The 24,903-nt window shown below is 43.6% G+C and overlaps 1 protein-coding gene across 3 annotated transcripts; it reads left to right on the top strand.

Annotated features, from left to right (window-relative positions):
- The first annotated feature begins 449 nt into the window (after positions 1-449).
- il2rb (interleukin 2 receptor, beta) lies at positions 450-23,285 on the top strand. Of its 3 annotated transcripts, none has more exons than XM_056288246.1 (10): positions 450-522; positions 5,189-5,304; positions 6,644-6,788; positions 6,955-7,021; positions 8,238-8,331; positions 8,798-8,943; positions 9,310-9,379; positions 10,142-10,229; positions 18,420-18,495; positions 20,665-23,285. In XM_056288246.1, the coding sequence occupies exons 2-10, from the start codon at positions 5,211-5,213 to the stop codon at positions 21,457-21,459; spliced, it is 1,575 nt and encodes a 524-aa protein (XP_056144221.1). In that variant the 5' UTR covers positions 450-522; positions 5,189-5,210; the 3' UTR covers positions 21,460-23,285. The 3 variants fall into 3 exon arrangements, with proteins under 3 accessions (XP_056144221.1, XP_056144220.1, XP_056144222.1); XM_056288245.1 differs by having other exon boundaries at positions 9,190-9,379; XM_056288247.1 differs by lacking the exon at positions 5,189-5,304 and having other exon boundaries at positions 461-522; positions 9,190-9,379.
- The last annotated feature ends 1,618 nt before the right edge of the window (positions 23,286-24,903 follow it).

Genomic DNA, 24,903 nt, shown 5'->3' with positions numbered 1-24,903 from the left:
CTCTGACTCCACACCTGCAGCGCTGCAATAGAAACAGGATGCGGTGTGTTGGGGTTTTTCTTTTTTTTCTTTTTCTTTTAGACTTTATCTTGGAACATGTGATGGGGCCGAGGTAACTAATGGCCGCGCATGTGAAAGAGAGAGAAGTGGTGTCAGGTGAGATACCTCCATCTGTCTCTCTCTCTCTACCTCGTGCTCTCTGTCTGTCTCACTACCACCTTGTTTTCTGTGAGGCTTCGCTGCTCACGTCAGCGTCACAGACGCCGCTGCGGTTGCAAATGGAAAATGTCACTGGGCATCTCAATCAAGAGAGAGAGAGAGAGAAAAAAAAGAGAGAGAGGGTGGAGATCGGGGTGTGAGTGAGAAGTGAATGAGAGGGTGAGATTGCAGCAAAAGAGAATGAGAGCGCGAGGCAGTGAATAAAGAGAGAGAGAGAGAGAGAGAGAGAGAGGAGAGGGACTGAAGAGTAGAGACGACTAGAATGTATAGTCCTTAACGAGCTCACCTCAGCTGAAGACCAAGGTACCTGTGTGTGTGTGTGTGTGTGTGTGTGTGTGTGTGTGTGTGTGTGTGTGTGTGTGTGTGTGTGTGTTTTTATACAAGTTACAGTGTATTGATTTGTCTGCCTGGCGCTGTTTCAAGATATTTTATGCACTTATTACAAATACAGACGATGCATTCATACAGCTCAAAAGTGCCCCCTTGTCATATGGTGGTATACACGTGTATGATGCAATGCTCAGCTGGCTGCTGTCAGTTGTGCCTTGCAGACCCGTAGCATTTAGCGTAGCGCAAGTGTTCCCTTTCTGCTTCATATGCCGATGTCATTTGCCAAGTTTCACTTCCTAACGGCTGGCTCTAGTGATCGATGGCTCAGTTTCCCCCCCTGCACTCTTTTCCTCTCTCGTGTAATTGCTCGGTGAATGGCCTTTTAAACTTGCGCGGGCGGATGGTTTGACATTTAGGCCTGCAGCGAACCAACTGATGTCAACCCTTGATGGGAAACCACCGACAACCGATGACACACACACGCAAGATGGGTCATGGCACAACGTCTCTGTTCAAAATACAAGGGTCACTTCTGCCATCACATGTTCAGAATAGCTGTCTTGGTTTTCTCTCCTTTTCTAGACTAACCTTCACGAGCGCTGCTGCGGGAAACAGCACTTTGTTTCATTTCATGCACGCACATGAAGTGAGATGACAAATATAGTGTTCCTGATTCCTGAAACAGAGGCCCTTTCTTGTTCAGGGCCGGGTCTGAAGTCAGCCCCAGCAGGGTTACCAAATGAAGAGTGACGCTGAGCTGTTACTGGTATGAGCAGTTGTAACTGTGCATGCATCTGTGTGCAGCCACCGCAACACACACTTGGCAACACACGGGTACAAATGCAAACGGTTTCAATGAAGTGTCACTGTGGCGACAAGCTTCCCGCTCACGAGGTTGCACCTCGACCAAGCGTGGGTCCTGCACGGCGGGACTCGACGGTGTTGCTGATGCAGTATCAGAAATATGAGTTTAGTTCCCAGGAAAGTGGCCTTTATGGTGTCACCTTCTGAATGTTTTTGTGGCTCTTGCTGTCAGCCACCTCTGGTGACGGAATATAGTATCATGCATACTTACATGCAAGTCACGTCTCCTTACGAAATCAAAGTATGCGCCTAATGTCGGCATATGGATTTCAGCTCTGATGTGCTCTTGCGACTTCCGCTGGAGTGATCTCCTGATCAGATCACAGAACGTGCAGGTAGTCTGGTTAATTTCTAAGGGGGTTTTCTGCAATTGAGAATGAATGGGTGGATAACGTACTGTTGGGTTTCCACACTGGATAATTCTGCAAAAAAATAATAAAAAAATACCGTGGTATAATATCCAATCCAGTGTTCCTGGCCGGCGCTTCACTCTCTGCTGTGCTGCTCAACATGGCAGCGAGGTGAGGGATATTCCCTGTGGTTGGTGTCGTCTCAGATGTCGTAAACCATGCTGAGGGGCCACTGATACCATCTACTGCTTGGTAAGCTGCTTGTGAGCTGATGCCTGTTAAATTCACCATTATACCTTCAGACATATATATATATATATATATATATATATATATATATATATATATATATATATATATATATATATATATATATATATATATTGTAGCGAATTCGGGGGGCAACCACAGGAACTGCCGGGACGCGAACCCGTATCGCCCGCGCTGCGGGAGACACATCGCTAACCGCTCGACTAAAAGGTTAGCCAGCGGCCAACGTGTCTACTTATCCATGCACCTTACAATATATATATATATATATATATATATATATATTTTTTTTTTTAATTTTTATTTTGAATATCGCACCTCTCCCTTCCCCATTGGATGTCGTGCACGTGATGTGCACGTGCACGTTACAGTATGTGCTTTCCTGAGTAGCTTTATTGACAGCTGATGATTGCGTATGGCGGCTTGTACTGTCCCATAAAGAATGTACTTGACTCACTGGATGATACATCATCCTTATTTGTTGAGCACTTTCCCTACCATTGAATGTTTCTTTTAACAAAGAGCCATATTTTGATTTTGATTTTAATATACGTTATTAATCCCTATGGGGAAATTATGCTCTGCATTTAACCCATCCTAGCTGTGTAGCTAGGAGCATCGGGCAGCACCCGGGGACCAACTCCAGTTCGTCTTGCCATGCTTGGGTCAGGGGCACAGACAGCAGCACTAACCCTAACATGGATGTCTTTCTGATGGTGGGGGAAACCGGAGCACCCGGCGAAAACCCACCGCAGACACGGGGAGAACATGCAAATTCCACACCCGAGGACGACCCCTCCCCCAGGTTGGACAACCACGCGGTTCGAACCCAGGACCTTCTTGCTGTGAGGCGATAGCGCTAACCACTGGGCCACCGTGCCACCCAGAATTATTTGTGAGCTATCAAGCCTAGCAATCCCTCCTCCAGGGTAATGAATCCAGGGGGCAGTCGGGAATTGAACCCGGAGAGCCCGGACCACGGGCCACTGCGATAACCAGTCAACTAAAAGGTCTGACCCATATATCCAGATATATATGCGAATGAGTCACAATGTTGGGAACAAGGAGAGGAGCGAGGACATTGCCGGCTTTGTTTTGAATGGACCCGCAAACGGTCTAGAGTTGTATTGCGAATTTCAGGAACGCAAGGGTGTCATTTCTAACGAGTTCCTGGACAGCAGCAGGTTGCGGTTTTCCCTCTTCGAAATGCCCCATGGGTTGATAGGCTTACCACAGTGAGGGGCAATATTTACCATAGTGAGGGGCAATATTTACCACGGCGAGGGGCAATATCTGATGCTTCTGAAAGAGCCTTGTAAGGCTTATCAGCAGATCATAGGCCAACTCTGGTTATTAGTTCAAAAGGTCTTTTCTTTTTGCAGGTTGCATCATAGTCGTCATCATCACCATCATCATTTCCCCTGCAAGCGGGGGGGGGGTGTGCGGGGGAAAGCAGCTAAAATAGTTCTACTAGTAGCCCTGTATTATTCTGCATTCCCCTTGAGTGAGGTGTAAATCCCCTCTGATCTATGTGGCGCCGGGTAGAAAGAGAGATGTGAAGTGTTAGGCAGCCGGGCTTTTGTGAGCAGACTGAAGTTTCTGTTTTCACGCAAGTGTTTCAGATTCATTTTGAGACTCAAGACACTTACACAGCAAATCATCTTCTACGGTGGATTTGGCCAGCAGGTCTGAAACCCTTCAGCTGGCGCAGATGTGAGGCATAGTTGTTTACTGGTCGGGCTTCTGGATGTGGAGATGGTGCAAGGTTTATTGAGTATTTTCCACATAAGAAACAAAAACCCAGATACGTCGATACCGTACATGGCACACCATACAAATTAACCCCCCCCCAGATGAAAACATTTCACACCTGAAACGGTAAAAATTAAACTTTTCCCCGCTACAATTGTATACAAATATGTGCAATGTTTCAAAGCTACAGTCCTACAGATGAACACGCAAACAAATGTCCTTTGACCCCCCCCCTTCACCCCCACCGTTTTTCTCCCCAATCACCCCCCTCTTCTGAGTCTTTCCGGTCTCTGCTCCACCCCCTCTGCCGATCCGGGGAGGGCTGCAGACTACCACATGCCTCCTCCGTTACATGTGGAGTCACCAGCCGCTTCTTTTCACCCGACAGTGAGGAGTTTCGCCGGGGGGGGGGGGTGTAGCGCGTGGGAGGATCACCTCTTGATGCATGCAAAACAATAGCTAATGCAGGAATAGTCAAACCAGCAGCTGTTTTGTTGACGCTCACCGTCATGTGGTACCTTCCTGTGGAAAACGATGCCGTACGGAACTAAAACTGCTGAAACTTTGCAGATGTCATTTGATTGGCGGTAGAGCAGGCAGTGACGTAATAGCGTCGGTCGAGCCTGTTCGGGACGCGTGATTTTTTTTTCGTATCCGTTTTCCGGGCACTCTGCCTCTGATTGGCTAGTATTCGTTGCCTCCGTTGATTAGGTTGGTTAAGGTTAGGGTTAGGGTTAGGGTTAGGGATAAGGGTTAGCCAATCAGAGATAGAGTAGGGGCGGGTCTTCCCGGAACCCAGGTGAACGCTCTCTCAACGAGTACTAGCCAATCAGAGGCAGAGTTCCCGGAAAACGGGTACGAAAACAAATCACGCGTTCGGGACATGGGTTGCTCCATCGCCACCGACCATTAGTGTCAGTTAAGTTCAGTGAAAGTGACGGTCTATGGGATTGTAGCTTTAAATACAGGTGTTCCCAATACAGCGTTTTATACATTTCCGGTAGGTATTATCCGTTTGGACCAGTTCATCTGCTAGTACTTGGGATTCATTTAAAAAGACTCTGTCACGCCGGGAGCAGGAACTGAAGACCCAAATGCAGACAGCGGAGACAGGCTGGTCTGGTCTAGAACAATGATTAATAAGGCCGCAAGGAAGACTCGAGACAAGCGGTGAAACATCCGGCTACCAGAGGTTAAACATGCCTGGGGAAATATAACTGCCGGGGAGCCGCTCAGGAAAATGGGGCGCAGGTGAGGAGGGCGGGGCGCAGGTGAGGAGGGCAGGGCGCGAACAGGCACGCCAATCAGGGAACGGGGAACAGGCGAGTCCTGATGATCCAGACCACACAACCATGACAGATTCACATGAAAATGAACTTTAAAACGGTGTGTGTGTGATTCAGGCCTGCAGTTCCCAGTCAGACGATGGCCGTTGCGATGCAGATGCTTTGGACCGCGTGCGCTCTCGTGGTCGTTTTGGCCGGTTCACGTGCGGTCCAGACTGGAACAAGCCCTCAAGGTAAACTACACCGGTCCGGTCACTTGTCTCGTTGTAAAAACCAGTCCGTGCAAGTTGATGTTGATGGATTCAGTGTGCATGCATAGGATACGTGAAGGCTGCTTTTTTTGTGTTAGACCTTTTAAAGTGTGCACTTTTTTACGCAGTTGTAAAAAACATGTAGAAAATGTTTCATGCTGAAATGAAATCTGCAAAAAAAAAATGGATTCTTTTCCGAAATGATTGATATTATAGCTTGGTATCGTATCTTTTAAATACGTATGACTTGTTTTAGACGCACTGAATGATTAATATAACAAATTTTTTTTTGCCCAAATTGGAAATGTATTATTTAAAGATGAAGTCTTCATATGTAAACAAAACACTTAAAATCTTGAAATGAAGAGACAGATATTTTACATTTTCTAGGTAATATTTCTCTGGTAATGTATGATGAGCTTCACTCGGCCCCTTTTTACACACACACACACACACACACACACACACACACACACACACACACACACACACGTTTACAATTATTTGCATAGTAATCAAACATTCAATGGTTTGTATATTGTACGATATTGAGATTTCGATGTATTTAAAGACAGAACAAGCATCTAAATATGCAATTTGGTAAGAAGACACGTCACGCCGATCCAACTACTAGTGGAGTTTGCTTTGCTGTTTGTGTCAATTTAGCAACATCTCACGAGAGGTCGTGCTGTTATACTGAATATCCGCGCGGCTGTTCAGTGTAACAGCACTCCCTCTCGTGTGAGCTTGCTTGATTATACAGCAGTTCTACAATCGCCATTTATTAGTTAACAGCAATAAGGGACAACAGATTCTGATTTGTTTGTTTGTTTATTTAATCATTTATTTAGCTCCGCCAACAAATAGTTCCACAACTGCGCTCTTGAACTTGGACCGTTGCCAGGCAACCTGAACACAAACATTTCCCTGCACAGCTTGCTACTTTGTACAGGTCTACACGCGTTACTGTGTGTAGACCATTCGTAATTTAACTGAAATGTTTTGTGGAAATGTATAAATCTTTGCCGTGCAAGTTTGTTACAATCTAATGTTGATAACGACCGTTAACGTAGCCTAATTAACGGTTGTTAATAGAACACCTGTTTGGCGGAGTGATACATATAGTTAAAAGTCCGAGCGCTGTTATACTGAATATCAGCGCGCATGGAACGCCTCTTGTCCAATCAGATGACTTGGTTGGAACTAACTGTTGTATAATATGGAACGTACCCTCTAAAAGAACAATTAATGCAGTGATCTCGCTGATTAAAAGAAATAAAACCAAAACCTCATCTCCATCTTTCCGTCTGTGCCTCTCAAGGGCTCTCTTGCGTAAATGACCTTCTCAAAAACGTCAACTGTACGTGGAGCCGGCCTCCAGTGGACCCAGATGAGGACTGTCAGGTCCACGGCACCAGGAAGACCTGGGTATGGAACAACGGTCTACATGATGGCCGTCCCATGATGTAAGAACAACACAGTGCAGGAGTTACTCTTTATACGACTGAAACGTGCAAAAATATCTTTTCCTGGGATGAAGACGAGCACAGTGCCAAAATGATTTTCTATTGAGACCAATATTTATGTCCCCCTTTTTTTTCTTCTTCATTTTCTTTTTTTTTTTTTATGCAGCCAAAGCTGCAAGCTCGAATGGCTGGGAAACTCTGTGCGGGGTTGCAGTCTTGTCTTTGAAACAAAAGTAAGTTGTCGACACCATGCATTTCTATTATGAGCACCTGAACACAACTTTGATTTCACTTCAACCTCTTTCTGCGCCTGCAGACAAACTCACAATGTGAATTTTAGGGTTGATGCTTTCCTTTGAACAGAGGCTTTCGACCATTACCAGCTTTCACTTTTAAAAATTCATCGGGGCAATATCACATATAAGGTCTATATGATAAGACATGCATGAGTTAATGTAAAATGATAATACTTGGATTGTTTTAGCTTGTCAAAATAAAGCGAGGCTTATATGATAAGACGTATATATGACATACGTGTGGAGGCATGGAGACATTTAGGAGAGATGGCAGTGGAGTTTTCAACTAGATTGTTTAACACAATCTTAGAAAGTGAGAGGATGCCTGAGGGGTGGAGAAGAAGCATACTGGTACCGATTTTCAAGAATAAGGGTGATGTGCAGAACTATGGCAACTACAGAGGTATAAAGCTGATCAGCCACAGCATGAAGATATGGGAAAGAGTAATAGAAGCTAGGTTAAGAGGAGAGGTGATGATTAGCGAGCAGCAGTATGGTTTCATGCCATGAAAGAGCATTACAGATACGATGTTTGCTTTGAGAATGTTGATGGAGAAGTATAGAGAAGGCCAGAAGGAGTTACATTGTGTCTTCGTAGATTTAGAGAAAGCATATGACAGGGTGCCGAGAGAGGAGGTGTGGTATTGTATGAGGAAGTTGGGAGTTGCGAAGAAGTATGTAGGAGTGGTGCAGGATATGTATGAGGTGACAGAGTTGAAGATGCTAAGATTTTCATTGGGAGTGACAAAGAAAGATAGGATTAGGAACGAGTATGTTAGAGGGACAGCTCAGGTTGGACGGTTTGGAGACAAAGCAAGAGAGGCAAGATTGAGATGGTTTGGACATGTATAGAGGAGAGATGCTGGGAATATTGGGAGAAGCATGCTGAAGATGTAGCTGTGTGGATATGAGGGAGGACATGCCGGTGGCAACATGACAGAGGAAGATGCAGAGGACAGGAAGAGATGGAAATGGATGATCCGCTGTGACGACCCCAAACGGGAGCAGCCAAAAGTAGTAGTAGTAGTTATATGATAAATATCGAACATCTTTTTTTTTAGAGTTGATTGCAAAAATGGTAAGACTTTGTTTTAACTTGCCAATATAATCTATCTTTTGTTGTTTAATGGCTTTTACTTGTGCTGCTCTCCAGAACTTGATAATTTCCGAGGTGATGCCCAGTATTCAGGTAGTGTGCAATGGCGTGCAGATGGAGAAGATTGCCAACTATACTCTATATGAGCACAGTGAGTGGCATTTCTTTTTTTTCCCTTCATATTTTTATTTTCCGTTTATTGTGGCATTTGTTCATTATGACTTGCTATAAGGAATGTTCACAGTCATCACACAAACTGTGGAGGAAAAAGGCATGCCAATTTAAGAGATTTACTTTAACTACCACTAAAAATGATCCGTCTCTGAAATGTAATTTGCTTTTGTCTTGAGGTCAGTGTGTTTATCCCCAAAATACCCTGTCTGAGTATCTCAGACAGGGTATTTTGGCTGTCTGAGATACTCGCTCCTTTTTTAAAATGATTTGCTGCTGACAAAAGCGAATTCCTTTGACATCTAGACTTGTTTAGACGGTTGCTGAACTGGCATCCAAATAGAGTTAAACTGAGTTAAATATGTTTATTTTTTACTTGCTGCTTGTGTACATGACTTTGTGTGCCCTCACAAATGTGTGTGTGTGCATAAAATTCCTGCAAACAGTTAAGATGCACCCTCCAAGTGCTCCCAATATCACCTTCCGTAACAATGAGACCTGGATATCCTGGACCCCTGGAAGCCCTCGCTCCTCCTATTTATCTGACTTCATATTCCATGTTCAAATCAAACAGAACCACCAAAGCTGGAAGGTGTGTGTGAATGTGTGTTTGTTTCGTTTTTTTATTTGTTTATGGATCTGTCAGATTGTGCATTTGTAATGAGTGTACCAGTGTGTGATCACATCCTCTGTATTTCAATATGTACTCAAATATATTGGTATACGCCTATATAAAAGCAATGTATATACATGCATGTTTAAATCTGCCAGTGCATGTATCTAAGATGTTGTAATGGACACACTGAAAATGCCAGGATTTTGTCCCATGTATTATAAGGAGGCCAGAGATCTGTCCACACAAGAACAAGAGCTGAAATTAACTACCTGGTGGATGAAGGCAGGACTCCACCAGGTGAGGGTGAGAGTGAAAGTTTCTAACTCTCATGAAAATATGCAGTGGAGCGACTGGGGCGCTGCTACATCCTGGATGATGGACCCAAAACTGACGTCGACCCCGGAGGATGAAGGTATCACTCGGGAGGAAAAAAAACAAACACACATTTTCACATCTATGGTCTTTTTTTGTTGTTGTTTGAATCCCAATAGGACCTCAGTTACGGTTTATTCGAGTTAGATTCAACCCCGAAACACCAAATTTCACAACTTTGGGGGCTGACATAGTTTAAGAACTGAGGACACACAGAACTTGCACTAATATTGTGCACAAAGGCAAACTCTGGACTGTGGAAAGATGAAGTGTAATAGTAACATCAGGAAAATTTTGTCACTGTGAAATTTAAGAGACATTTTCTGCATCTTACATGCATTCTATTTGCATCTTAATCCACTTAATCAGTTTTTTAATAAGAGTCGCAGGGGGGTCTATCCTGCATTGTACAAAAGGCAGGGAGACGAACGAGACAGGTTGCTTGTCACACACCATTCACACCTTATGGGCACGTGAGAATCTCCACTTCACATAAGGTCTGTTTCTTCTTAGAAATACATGTGAACACAGAAGGTCCCCTGCTGTACAAGCCAGCGTGCCATCCAGCCTCCTGCCTAAAGTTTGTAAAGGCAATATACTCAGTGAAATATAATTACAGTCTTACAAGTTACACTAATACAAATTGGCAAACAGTAAACTTCACAGTTTGGTGGCATTTGGCAAAACGGGGCAAAATCCATCTGTGTCTGTTGAATAAACTGAGAACTCTGAGTGCTACTTTATCATTACTCTCTGCTAAATATATACTAGGTCACAGCCTTTCTGTTCTTCCTTGTTTCAGTGTCAATTTTGGCCTGGTTACTGGGTGGAATATCCCTTGGCATTTTTGTCCTTATCCCACTGCTACGCGTGGCTCACTTGCATAGAGGGTGAGTATAGGTTTGTGTGGGTGTGGGTGTGAAGTCAAGTCAATTTTTTTTGTATAGCCCAATATCTCAAATTACAAATTTGCCTCAGGAGGCTTTACAGCAATACAACATCCTGTCCTGGGACTCTCACATTGGATAAGGAACAACTCCCTCATAAAAAAAAAACAACCTTTAACAGAGAGGAAAAAATAGGAAGAAACCTCAGGGAGAGCAACAGAGGAGGGATCCCTCTTAAAAGACGAACAGACATGCAATGGATGTTTGTACAGAATAAAACACAATTTACAGAGTACAACATTGAAAAAGGATAACAGAATTATAATAGAATTTTAAGACGTGAAGAATGTGATGAGGAGGACGCCAAGCAGTGTCCGGATGCCACTGGAACAGCCTAGGACCTGAGCTACGCGACCACTGTCACCATGTAGACCTGTCAGGAGGACAGGTTACACATGCACACAGCGGAGACTCGCATCACACCATTCACATACACAGGAGAAGAGAAAGGAAAAGACATCATTCAGAGAGAGAGAAAAGACATGAGGACAAAAGAGAACAGTTGCAATAATCTCATCTGCAGAACAGTGTTTAGTAAATTCATTGAGACAGAAACCGACCAGCCATGCAGTGCAGGTCATGAAGTATTCAATTTAAAGGCAAGTAATTGTAGGTTAAGGCAAAAATGAGTTTTAAGTTTGGATTTAAAGGACTCAACAGAATCTGATTGTCTGACAGTAGCGGGCAGGTTATTCCACAAGAATGTGGCCCAATAGGAAAAGGCCTCGCCACCCGCTGACTTTTTTTTTAACTCTGGGTACACATGAGCTCTGTATTTTGAGAGCTCAAAATGTAATGTTCAGTTTAAAGGGATCAGACGGGTATGCTGGAGCAAACCCATTTAGGATTTTATAAGTCAGCAGGAGCACCTTGAAATCGGATCTAACATGGATAGGAAGCCAATGAAGGAAGGCAAAAATTGGTGTAATATGATCAACTTTTGTTTGTTTGAATTTTAGCTGTATATTTTGAAACATCTAAAGTACTGGCATATGGCAGATCTGAAAATGGAACATTACAATAAGCAAGTCTGGATGAAACAAATGCATGTATTAGAGTCTCTGCATCAGCCATGGTCAGGAGACAGAATTTTAGCTATATTACATAAGTGGGGAGAAAAGGCAGTCTTGTTGGTTTATTTAATTTGCTTGTCAAAGGAAAGGCTGGGATCAGATGTAATACCAAGATTTTTGGCTGCCACACTTTATGAAATCAGAGTTGTCGAGTGTTACTGTTAGTTGATAAAATTGGTTTCTAGGTCTATCGGGGCCAACGACCAACATCTCAGTTTTATCTGAATTTAAAAGCAGGAAATGTGGTGACATCCAATTTGTCACAGCAGCTAAGCAGGCTTCATAAGCCCTTATAGGCACATACAGCTGAGTATCATCTGCATAGCAATGGAAATTTATTCCATGACTGCCTATAATTTGGCCAAGAGGCGAAATATAAAGAGAGAAAAGTAAAAGGCCAAGGACTGAGCCCTGAGGTATGCCATATTTAACATCAGAGAATTTTGATGTAATATTATAGCAGACACAATGTGTTCATTCAGGTAAGTAGGAATCGAGCCAGGAGAGAGCTAAGCCAGAGACACCAAAATTACAATTTATTCTATCTAATAGTATACAGTGATCAATGGTGTCAAAGGCTGCACTGAGGTCCAGCAATAGACACACAGAGGTGGAATCAGAATACATAGCAAGTAGAGAATCATTTACTACTCTGGTTAGAGAGCAATTTTTTTGGGGGGGGGTTTCCCCCCCTTTTTTCTCCCCAATTGTATCTGGCCAATTGCCCCACTCTTCCGAGCCATCCCGATCTCTGCCCCACCCCCTCCTCCAGTCTGATACTTGACAGTGAGGATTTTCGCCAGGGGGACATAGCGCTTGGGAGGATCGCTCCCCGACCGACCAGGGAGGGTGCTAGTGCAGCGACCAGGACACATGCCCACATCTGGTTCCCCACCCACAGACACAGCCAATTGTGTCTGTAGGGGATGCCTGACCAAGCCAGAGGTAACATGGGGATTCGAACTGCCAATCCCCGTGTTGGTAGGCAACAGAATAGACCACCACGCTACACGGACACCCCTGTTAGAGCAGTTTCAGTGGAGGGACGGGCCCTGAAAGCTGACAGAAAAGGTTCATAGAGATAGTTTTCTTCCATTATGGGTCAAAAGTTGTTGATACATAAATCTCTCTAGTACTTTAGAAAAGAATGAACGATTAGAGACTGGTTCATAATTATTAAGAAATACTGGATTGCAGAGTGGTTCCTTAAGTAGCGGTTTGACCATAGTTGTCTTAAAACTGCTGGGAACAGTGCCAGTAGTAAGTGATAAATGAATGATGTCTAGCATTGCAGGTCCCAGGAAAGCCCAAAGATCTTTAAAAACTTTTGCTGGTAAAGGGTCATGTAGGCAAGTAGTTGGTTTAGAAGCTGACATGAGCTTAGTCAAAGTATCAAGAGAGATGGCCTCAAAAGCTATAATAATGGGGACTATCAGTGACTCATTGTGTAGACACGAATTTGGTAAGACAGGATCTGCAGGAGTAGCTGGAATTGAAGGACTAATTTCTGAGATCATCAACCTTATGAAAGCCACTTTACTTTGTTGTTGTACAGGTTACAATGAAATTTGTTTACTGCATTTAAGCTATCCTATTGTATAGGAGCAGTGGGCAGCTGTGGTGCAGCACCCGGGGACCAACTCCAGTTCTTTTTCCTATTGCCTTGGTCAGGGGCACAGGCAGGAGTATTAACCCTAACATGCATGTCTTTTTGATGGTAGGAGGAAACCGGAGCACCCGGAGGAAACCCACGCAGACACTGGGAGAACATGCAAACTCCACACAGAGAGGTCCTGGGACAGCCTGGGGTTCGAACCCAGAACCCTCTTGCTGTGAGGCAATGGTGCTAACCACTGGGCCACTGTACTGTGCCATTTATTGCAGAAAAAGTCTAAAAACTCGTGGGCCATGAATGGTGGGCAGCTAACAGACAGCTGCTTTTTAGTAAATTTAGCTACAGTGTCAAAGCGAAATCTAGGATTGTTTATTAGTACTGATTAAGCGAGAGAGATACGCTGCTTTCTCAGTAGATAAAGCATGCTATTATTTCAATAAACAGTCATGCCAAGATAGGAAAAAAAACTTCTAATTTTGATTTTCGCCATTTACGTTCCGGGCTCAGGCAGCACAATGCCGCAGTGGTTAGCGCGGTCGCCTCACAGCAAGAAGGTCTTAGGTTCGAACCCCGAGGTAGTCCAACCTTGGGCGTCATCCTCTGTGTGGAGTTTGCATGTTCTCCCCGTGTCTGCGTGGGTTTCCTCCGGGTGCTCCGGTTTCCTCCCACAGTCCAAAGACATGTAGATCAGGTGATTCGGCCATATTAAATTCCCCCTAGTCCAGGGTGTCTCCCCACTTGCCACCCAATGTCTGTTTGGATAGGCTCCAGCATCCTCGCGACCCTGAGAGCAGGATAAGCAGTTCGGATAATGGAATGGAATGGAACGTTCCAGGCTCCTGCAGGCCTTGATCACCTAGCTCGAATAGTGAGAGGTGCAACTGAATCAAGAGACTATAGAGGGCCACTTTTAAGTCACTAGTGAGATTTTCAACAGAGTCTGTCTCTACAATGAAAGGAGCCAAGGCTTCAGGCAACTGCTGGCTAAATATAGCTACAGTGAACAGACCAATGTAGCAAGTGGCAATAACATCTGTGCCAACATGAACAGGACAGGCTAATAATACTTTAATGAGAAAATTATCTGACACAGCGGATGTGGTTGGCAAGACAGTCAGATCTGAAACAGAAACGGCTATCCCATAGATAAAATACAGGTGTTACCGCTGCAATGAGTCAACTCTTGAACAAACTGAGTGAACCCAAAAGTATCAACAAGCACCAGAAAGGTTTTACTTGGAGGATCAACAGCCTTATTCAGATGAATGTTGAAATCGCCAAGTATTAGAATCTCATCAGAATGAGTAACAAAACCTGAGATAAATTCTCCAAGCTGCTACCCGCTGACTTCTTTTTAACTTTGGGTACACACAGGAGCCCTGTATTTTGAGAGTAAAGAGCTCGAGATGGAATGTACAGTTTACGGAGATCAGACGGGTAAGATGGGGCAAGCCCATTTAGGATTTTATAAGTCAGCAGAAGCACCTTGTATTCTGATATAACATGGATAGGAAGCCAATGAAGGGAGGCAAGAATTGGTGTAATATGGTCAAATTTCCTAGATTTACTTAGGATTCTAGCAGCAGCATTCTGAACCATCTGCAGACTTTTCGTACTAGAATGTGGCAGACCTGAAAATAGAACATTACAGTAATCAAGTCTGGAAGAAACAAATGCATGTATTGGAGTCTCTGCATCAGCCATGGACAGAAAAGACCGAATTTTAGCTATGTTATGTAAGTGGAAAAAAAGGCAGTCTTGTTGATTTCTTTAATGTGCTTCTCAAAAGAAAGGCTGGGATTAAGCGTAACACCAAGATTTTTGGCTGCCACACTTTGTGAAACCACAGAGTTCTTGATTGTTATCGTTACTTGATCAAATTGATGTCTCTGTCTAGCAGGGCCAATGACCAGCATCTCGGTTTTATCCGAATATAAAAGCAGAAAGTTAGGGACATTCAAATTTTCACAGTAGCCAAGTAGCCCTCCTAAATTAGTCATTTGAGTATGATCATCAACACTTATAGGCACATACAGCTGAGTATCATCGGCATAGCAATGGAAATTTATTCTATAACTGTGTATAATTTGGCCAAGAGGTGAAATATAAAGAGAGAAAAGTAGAGGGCCAAGAACTGAGCGCTGAGGTACACCATATTTAACGTCAGAGAATTCTGATGTAATATTACTATAGCAGACACAATGTGTTCTTCCAGATAAGTAGGACTTAAGCCAAGAGAGACCTAAGCCAGAGACACCAAAATTACAATTTAATCTGTCTAATAGTATACAGTGATCAATGGTGTCAAAGGTTGCACTGAGGTCCAGCAATAGACACACAGAGGTGGAATCGGAATACAGAGGAGGATGCAGAGGACAGGAAGCAATGTAACGGATGAGCCGCTGTGGTGATCCCTAATGGGAGCAGCTGAAAGTAGTAGTAGTAGTAGTATCTAATGGTATACAGTGATCGATGCTGTCAGAGGCTGCACTGAGGTCCAGTAGTAGAAGCACAGAAGTGGAATCAAAGTCCATAGCTAGTAAAAGATCGTTCACCACTCTGGTCAGAGCAGTTTCAGTGGAGTGACAGGTCCTGAAAGCCGATTGAAAAGGTTCATATAGATGGTTGTCTTCTATATAGGTCGAAAGTTGTTGATACACAACTCTCTCTAGTACTTTAGAAAAGAATGGATGGTTAGAGACTGGTCAATAGTTATTAAGAGACCCTGGATCGAGGTGCCGTTTTTAAAATAGAGGTTTAACCACAGTTGTCTTAAAACTGCTGGGAACAATGCCAGTAGTAAGTGATACAATAAACAATGTCTAGTATTGTAGGTCCCAGAAAAGGTCAGAGGTCTTTAAAAAGTTTTGCTGGTAAGGGGTCAAGTAGGCAAGCAGTTGGACTAGAAGCTGTCATGAACTTAGTCAAAGTATCAAGAGAGATAGTCTCAAAAGCTGTAATAACTGGGACTATCAGTGACTCGTTTTATAGATATTAATTTGGTAAGACAGGATCTGCAGGAGTAGATGGAGTTGAAGAACTAATTTTGTTTAAGATCTCATCACCCTTATTGCAGAAAAAAATCTAGAAATTCATGGGCCGTGAATGGTGAGCAGCAGAGAGATGACTGCTTTTTAGTATGTTTAGATATGGTGTCAAAGAGAAATCTGGGGTTATGTTTATAATCTTGATTAAGTGAGAGAGATATGCTGTTTTTGCAGCAGATAAAGCACGTTTGTATTTCAATAAACACTCATGCCACGATAGGTAAAAACTTCCAATTTTGATTTTTGCCATTTACGTTCCAGTTTCCTGCAGGCTTGCTTAAGAGCATGTGTCTCATCGTTAAACCAGGCTGTAGGCCTCTTTAGTCACCTAGCTCTGGCAGTGAGAGGTGCAACTGAATCGAGGAGACTAGAGAGGGCCACATTTAAGTCACTAGTGAAATTTTCAACAGAGTCAGTTACTACAGTGAAAGGAGCCAAGACTTCAGGCAGCTGCTGGCCAAATGCAGCTACAGACCAGTGTGGTGAATGGCAATTACATCTGCGCCGACATTAAGTGGACAGGCCAATAATGCTTCAAATTTGATGAGAAAATGATCGGACACAGCAGATGTGGTTGGCAAGACATTCAGATCAGAATCGGCTATCCCTTTAGATAAAACCAAATCAAGGGTGTTACCACTGCAATGAGTCGACTCTTGAACAAACTGAGCAAACCCAAAACTATCAACTAGTGCCAGAAAGGCTTTACTTATTAGAGGATCAGCAGCCTTATTCAGATGAATATTGAAATCACCAAGAATTAGAATCTCAGCAGAGTGAGTAACAAGGCCTGAGACAAATTCTCCAAATTCTTCAAGAAATTATGAGTAACAGCCAGGAGGCTGATAGAGTATCACAATTTGGACTGAGCTGAGCCTATTCATGGCTGAGGGAGATGGACCAAGAACAAGAGACTCAAAAGACTGGAATTTAGATTTAAGTCTAGAAGTCAGACTGAAAACAGATTTATATATTAAGGCAACACCCCCACATTTTTTATTTGCCCGAGCTACATGGGCATAAATGTAGTCAGGTGGGGAAGCTTCATTTAAGGGAAGGAAAACATTTGGTTTCAGCCATGTTTCACATAACCCAATTATATAAAAACTATGTTCAAGAATCAGATCATTTATTAGTAAGGCATTGGTAGACAATGATCTGACATTTATGAAACCAAATTTAAGCATCTTGTGGAAGTGATCAGTGGTAGGCAGAACTTTAGAGCTACCAATAGGTGAAATATTAATTGGATTTGGATACCTTATTGACAATTTTGACAACCAACGCTTTGGGTGATATGTAGTCACATTTTTGATAACATTATAGATGTTTGGTTCTGTAGATTATTAGGTACTTTATAGCACATTTCGCCACTACCACTGTAGGAATAATAATTGGATTATTGTGATTCACACATTTAGGAGAGGAGAGTTTGGGAGCAATACAGCAGGGTAGGGAGACAGTCTCAATGTTATAGACCAAGCTATCAGTCTGATAATCTACACTATGAGAAATTCCCTAACTAATCATATTAATTAAACTACTTGACACCACACCCACACTAGATTTAAACCCGGCAGGCTCTCTAATCACCTGCAACCTGCTGAATGATAAGTCCCTAGTGTCAAACTAAACGTAAACAGCTATCTATATTGCTAGACAAAAGAGCGGCGCCATCCCCAGTTGGGTGAATGCCGTCCGCTTTCAGCAGGTAAGGGCAGTCCCAGAAAGAAGGCCAGTTATCAACAAAGCAAAATCCCTGCTCATTACAGTAACTAGCCAGCCAGCGGTTCATTGAGGTGAGCCTACTGTACATCTCATCATTACCCCTCACAGGTAAGGGACCAGAGACAATTAATCGATGCCGACACATCTTTCTGGCAAACTCAAGCGTTCTGACTAGGCTGGCTTTTGTGATCTCTGATTGCTTCATCCTAGCACTATTGGTGCCGACGTGAATAACAATGTTGCTGAAAGTAGTGGTGCTGTGTGCCTGGGTTCCCTGACTCTCCCTCCGTGATGCCAGCACCCTAAGATTAGCCTCTATGTCAGAGACTCTGGCCCTGGGTAAACAGTGAACCAAGGCTGGCGAAGCTAATCTAACATTGCGGGTAATGGGGTCTCCTATCACTCCTGTCGCTAGGTCATTTTGCCGGGGCTGAAGCCCCAAACGTTGTAAGTGTAGCTCCGAATATAATTTTAAATTTAAGCGGTTTAAATTTAAATAGAAGAGAGTAAGAGAATAAACGGCAGTTGTTGAGTTACTAACAGCAATTAGTCTCACGAAGCCGAATCTCATGAAGCTGGAAGCCGGAACTGTCGTGCGTGTGTGTGTGTCCTGTCCTCATCACCTGTTTGTACGATTATATTATCCTTGCTCATCTGTATTCTGTTTCAGTTTTCTCAAGAAGCCAGTGCCAGACCCTTCTAAATACTTCCATACCCTTGAGTCAGTTCACAGGGGCAACTTTAAGGTACAACTATAATTTGATAATGATAATGCTGCATACGTGTTTCACCCCCATGTATTACAGCTTGATGCATTTTATCATTACCTGTTTTAGCTGTTGGTTTTTTTCTGACACATTACAGCCACATAACCTGACCACTACAAGCATTTCTCATAAACAGTATCTTATCACGACAATATGATACAGAAGCAACACCATGTTGGAACTCAAATACCATATTAGTTCATTATCTATCAACACTATATGGACAAAAGTATTGGGACACCTACAGGAACTTGTATGACATTCCATTCTAAATCCATAGGCATTAATATAGAGTTGGTCCCCCCTTTGCAGCTATAACAGCTTCCACTCTTTTGGGAAGGCTTTCCACAAGATTTTGGAGTGTGTCTGTGGGAATTTTTACCCATTCATCCAAAAGAGCATTTGTGAGGTCAGGCACTGATGTTGGATGAGAAGACCTGGCTTACAATCTCCGTTCTAGTTCATCCCAAAGGTGTTCGATGGGGTTGAGGTCAGGGCTCTGTGCGGGCCAGTCAAGTTCTTCCACACCAAACTCACCCAACCATGTCTTAATGGACTTTGCTTTGTGCACTGGGGAACAGTCATGCTGGAACAGAAAAGGGCCCTCCCCCAACTGTTCCCACAAAGTTGGAAGCATAGAATTGTCCAAAATGTCTTGTTATGCTGAAGCATTAAGATTTCCCTTCACTGGAACTAAGGGGCCTCGCCCAACTCCTGAAAAACAACCCCATACCATTATCCCTCCTCCACCAAACTTTACAGTTGGCACAATGCAGGCAGGCAGGTAACGTTCTCCTGGCATCTGCCAAACCCAGACTCGTCCATCAGACTGCCAGACAAAGAAGCGTGATTCGTCACTCCTCAGAACACGTTTCCACTGCTCCAGAGTGCAGTGGCAGCGTGCTCCATCCGACGCTTGGCATTGTGCTTGGTGATGTAAGGCTTGTATGCAGCTGCTCGGCCATTGAAACCCATCCCATGAAGCTCCCGGCGCACTGTTTTCGTGCTGATGTTAATGCCAGACGAAGTTTGGAACTCTTCAGTTATTGAGTCAACAGAACGTTGGCGACTTTTACGCACTATGCACCTCAGCACTCATTGAACCCGCTGTGACTTTGTGGTCTGCCACTTCATGGCTGAATTGCTGTTGTTCCTAAACGCTTCCACTTTTCAATAATACGACCAACAGCTGACCGTGGAATATCTAGCAGGGAAGAAATTTCGCGAACTGACTTATTGCAAAGGTGGCATCCTATGACGGTGCCATGCTTGAATTCACTGAGCTCTTCAGAACCCATTCTTTCACAAATGTTTGCCAATGCAGACTGCAAGGCTAGCTGCTGGATTTTATACACCTGTGGCAATGGATCTGAATGAAACACCTGAATTCAATGATTAAGAGGTGTGTCCCAATATTTTTGTCCATATAGTGTATCTAGTCTGTCACCCACACACGGGCACAAGATGACTATGACTAAATGCTGATGGTGATTCCAGGGGACAGGGGACTTGGTCTACACAATAATGGGGAAAGATGTGGTCACAATCTCAACCAGTCAAGAAACATTAGTCATCACCTGTGGCCTCTTAATGTGGTTTGTCTGTTACTTTGAATTCCAGTTATAAGTGACAAATGCACACAAATCTGCACAAGTGCACGTAGGTGGTTATGCACACAGAAGCACACACTAAGACAACCTTTACACAATACATTTGGTTTGGCATATACACAAACTCAATCCATCTCGGTTCATTTACAAACTACAGGTTTTAACTGAAGTTCATTTTTACAAACTTACTTTTGTAAGTAGTAGGGCTGCACAATTGCTCATATTTCGACATTGGCTTCCACAATCGATTGTAGCCGGGGCAATAATTTACACTGGGTATAGCTTGCTCTGAAGCAAAGAGACTTTTATTTTGATTTGAAGATCTATAGGTGTATAAAATACATTCTGAATGTGAATTTAAAATGCTCAATAAAACAATTGTTTCAAGAATAATCGTGATCACAGTACAGAGGAAAACAGTCATATTTCTTTTGCAATAATTGTGCAGCCATAGTAAGTAGACTACAGCAGTTTTGACATATTTAAGTACATTGTCTAGCTTATACCATTCATGCATTGCTTCTTCCTCTCTCCACAGAGATGGCTGAATCCTCAGTCAACCTCAAAGTGCTTTTTCATGGCCCAGCCCCATGATCATATCTCCCCACTGGAGGTGTACGATGCCTCATGTGTGGTCCCCTCTCCCTCCCCCTCCTCTGATCCTTCCACTGCCACCCTCCTTCATTCCCACCCCAACTGCTTGTCCAGCGGCCTTGGTGAGAGTGGCAGCACTGATCACTCCACTTCCTCTTGCTTCTCCAACATGGGCTATTTCTACTCTAGCTACACCAGTAGCCACTCGGCTGGCAACCCCTGCCCCATATACTTCACCTATCAGGAGGATTTCCATGACCCAAGCAACAGCCACAACCTCCACATCACCATGTGCCCCTCCCTCACCAAATACCCATCCTACCAGCAACCGCAGGTCCCTGGAGGCCACCAGGAGAGGGAGCCCCACAGTCCAGACTCTGGCTTTGGGATTGGGATGGATGCTCAAATGGCTGAGGAAGAGGAAAGAGATGAGAAGAAAAATGGACTAAAGGATTCAAGCATCTGTGAAGACACTCCTCCTCTCTGCCTCACTATCCAACTTCCTTTCCAGATCTCTTCTTCCTCCCCACCTCCTCCACCCACTTCCAACTCTACAAGTCCCCTTCAAGTGCATCCTGATAACACATCTCCCGTGGCCGGGCCCAGTGGAAGCTATGTGGCATGGCCTCTGAATGGCACCATAGGTAGGGCCTCCTCTATGCCTCCTGGAGAGCCCCTTACTGGAGGGTACCTCACTCTCAAAGAGCTACAGACTACCTATAGCAATAAGTCAATTTGAACCACCGGTAGAATTGTTAATTGACCAATCTTAAGCTCCACCCACCCTTAGTTACAGTTGCTATCTCAGGCCTTTTACTGTCCTCCAATGTGGCAATGCACATACTGTTTTGTCAGCTTGTCCAAGTTGAAATTGAGTTTCGGAGGAGGCATGTGGAGTCGCCAGCCCTCCCCGGAGCAGCGACCGGGACGGCTCGGAAGTGTAGGGTAATTGGCCAAGTAAAATTGAGGAGAAAAATGGGGGGGGGAATTTGCTGTGACAAGTTTTTTTTAAGATGATAAAAAAATGGAGATTAGTAAAGTCGAACAAATGTAAACAAAATTATTGTTGGTGCCATGATATGAGTTCCTGTTTTGATGTCGCAGACGGTGCCTACTACAACTATTACATCATAATGTAACGTGCATGGATAAGGAGACACGCTGGCCGCTCACTCGCGTGTCTGATCCTTTAGTCTAGCGGTTAGCGATGTCTCCTGCGGTGCGGGCGATACGGGTTCGCTTCCCGGCCGCGGCAGTTCCTGTGGTTGCGTTGTCCCCCGAATTCGCTACAATAACATTATTTCAAGACAGTCTTGGAAGCCTCACAATTCACAGTCGGTACAGTACATCAAAATGACTGGAATTAACGGTTATTACAGAATATATCTGTATCTTATCCTCATATTGATCGTAGACAGAATGGATGGACATTGTAGCGAATTCGGGGGGCAACCACAGGAACTGCCGCAGCGCGGGAGACACCGCTGACCGCTCAATATAGGGTCCGACCCATTAGCCAATGGCCAACGTGCCTACTTATCCATGCACGTTACAGTATAGATACTGTATAACCTCCGTCTCTGACGTCATATCTCGAGCTTTATACCGTCATGAATAAAAACAAAACGCTGCTGCATTTTCCGTCAAATTGTTTCTTAAAAACCTCTGAGATGTCAGATTTTGCCATCTTTCTATACTTTTTTCAATTTTCAGTGTAGATAGTTTGACACTTACATCCTTTTAAATTCCACTGCATTACAACTAAAAATTCATTTTTAATCAACATTAGGAAATTAACTTTTGGATTTAATGTAAACTATTAATAAGACACGTTAGCCCCTAGCTAACAGGTCTGACCCTTTAGTCGAGCGGTTAGTGATGTCGCCTTGTGGTGCAGTGCACCCCGTATCGAATCCCGTACCGGGCAAGAAAATAGTCGGTTACATAAATATCAACGATATGTAATGAGTGCCGAAGTGTGTAAAAACACTTTTACATTTGTTTGGGTCATGTTTTTGCAGTATAAAACTCAGTTTCACAAGCAGAATTTAATTAGTAATTTAAAAAGTTGAGCGTTTAAGACCTACACACTCCATTGTCCCTTTGAGCATTGTTACGACCCTCGGTCTGGAGAGGGTGCAACAATTAGTGTACTGAGTAACAGTGAGGTGAGGGTGCAACACAGTGAGACGTAAACGTTTAAATATAATAAAATATCAATATTTATTTACACAATGACAGGACAAGGGAACCGAACGGTTGCCAAAACAAACTATTAACAAAAGTAACCCACACTTGACAGTGCTGAAAAGCACCAAAGCTAAAGCCAAAAAGTGGCAACCGCTGCTAACCTAGTGTGTCTAACAGAGATAAGCTACGTGATGGGGTGTTTGCCCATGGGCATCTTACCTTGATCCCCTTGCCCAAAAGCAATAAACAACTGAACATGACTCAAAATAGTCAAAATGCAAACTTAACCAAAAACGGGCCAGACATTACAAACACAAAGTAGCTACAACACACAAACTAAACTAGCTGGCCGCTGAACTGAACACATGTGGGGGTTTAAACGGGAGACTGCACAGCTGAGGAAGATTGGACTCGTTGACCGGTTGATTAGGTGATGAGGAGCACCTGGCGGATACCTGAATGTAGAGTCAGAGTTAAATACAGGAGGCAAGAAAAAACTATACGGACACACCCGTGGCCGTAACAATTATACTGAAGGCGTGCATTATTCTGTTGTTGGAATGGTCGCCGATTTGCCAAATTGTAAGTTGTGAGTTTCTCATTTTACTTGTACTTAAAAATGTGTGTAAGTACTACACTGCATGTCCAAAAGCATGTGGACACCTGAACATCACACCCATAGGTGCTTGTTGAACATCTCATTCCAAAACCATAGACATTAATACCCAGTTGGTCCCTCGTTTGCTGCTAAAACAGCCTCCAGTCTTCTGGGAAGGCTTTCCAATGGATTCGCTCCCGTTCAGTTGGGCAGAAGGCCAGGCTCACACTCGGTGTTAAAATACATCCTAAAGGTTTTGGGTGGTGTTGTGGAGTTAGAAAACAACGAGACAGGAAGCGTGAGAGTAGACGTAGTCGAGGTAGTTTACTAGCTCCAACTTTGCATGTCATACATTCGACAACGACACTGAACTGTGTACCGGAAGCGGAAGTGCATTATCTGACCCCTCGCCTCTTCCCTTAAAGGTACACCGTCCTCTTAGGTGAATGTCTCTAGTTATATAGATGTGAGTCACCACAGTGTGACGTTACTTTATTAGAATGTGAGAAGAGTACTTTTATTTTGAAGTTTATTTGCTCCCTCTAGCCTTCCTCACGCGACTTTACTTCAAGAAATAGTTTGCTGCCTGATAGTCATGGTAACAGTACAGTCCAGCTTTCCATGCGGAGTATCATATGTTTGCCCAGCTCCTGTGTTTATTGCTTCTATCTACGTTTGTGCCTTGGAGAGCATCGTCTGTAAGTTCAGCTGCGACATTATTTAAATGATCGATGATGTCCGTCATAAGAATTTCGTTGTATTCATGTTAATACGAAAATAGCTATGTGTAACGTTAGCTTCTCCCATTTTCTGTTCGCTAGTTAGCCAGCCAGGCTTTCGGTTGCTAGTTAGCTGTGTCAGCTCCGTGGTAGAAATGTCACGTTATTCTGTCTGCCTGTATTCCGCCTATATTATAGCATACTGATCTATGTTATATGTGCATTATTTACAATTAGTTCATAAGTCATGTGTGATTTCGTAATTCCTAGGTTACGTACAGCTATTTACATGCAGTTATGTAGCCTACAATTATTATTTACGTGCAGTCATTTGCAGTTATCTACATGTGTTATGTATTTATGTCATAGACGTGATAACATTTTATAATTTATGCGATGTTTATTGAAACATTCTTTCTCTGTATTGCTCCCCTATACAGCTTTACAAAAAAAAGTGTTGAATTGTTGAAAAGTTCCTCAACTTGGACCGGGACTCTATTTCTTTGGGATTCTTCATATTGGCTATCTGTCGGCCTGTTTATACATGGACACAAACACGTAGGACAGAATAGGTGGCGTTGAGGCAGGGCTCTGTGCACGCTAGTCAGGTTCTTCCACACCAAACTCGCCAAACCTGTCTTTATGAATCCACTTTGTGTACGGGGACATTGTCAGG

The sequence above is a fragment of the Lampris incognitus genome, chromosome 10, assembly GCF_029633865.1.
Source record: "Lampris incognitus isolate fLamInc1 chromosome 10, fLamInc1.hap2, whole genome shotgun sequence".
Taxonomy (NCBI): Eukaryota; Metazoa; Chordata; class Actinopteri; order Lampriformes; family Lampridae; genus Lampris; species Lampris incognitus.
The sequence above is the reverse complement of the archived record's forward strand: the minus strand, read 5'-3'. Positions and strand labels throughout refer to the sequence as shown.

Bases quoted from the DNA above. Each gene is read 5' to 3' on its own strand.
- il2rb (XM_056288245.1), top strand. From the start codon at position 5,211: ATGGCCGTTGCGATGCAGATGCTTTGGACCGCGTGCGCTCTCGTGGTC. The intron at 8,944-9,189 runs GTGTGTGTGAAT...ATGTATTATAAG, and splicing joins AGAACCACCAAAGCTGGAAG to GAGGCCAGAGATCTGTCCAC. The intron at 18,496-20,664 runs GTACAACTATAA...CTCTCTCCACAG, and splicing joins TTCACAGGGGCAACTTTAAG to AGATGGCTGAATCCTCAGTC.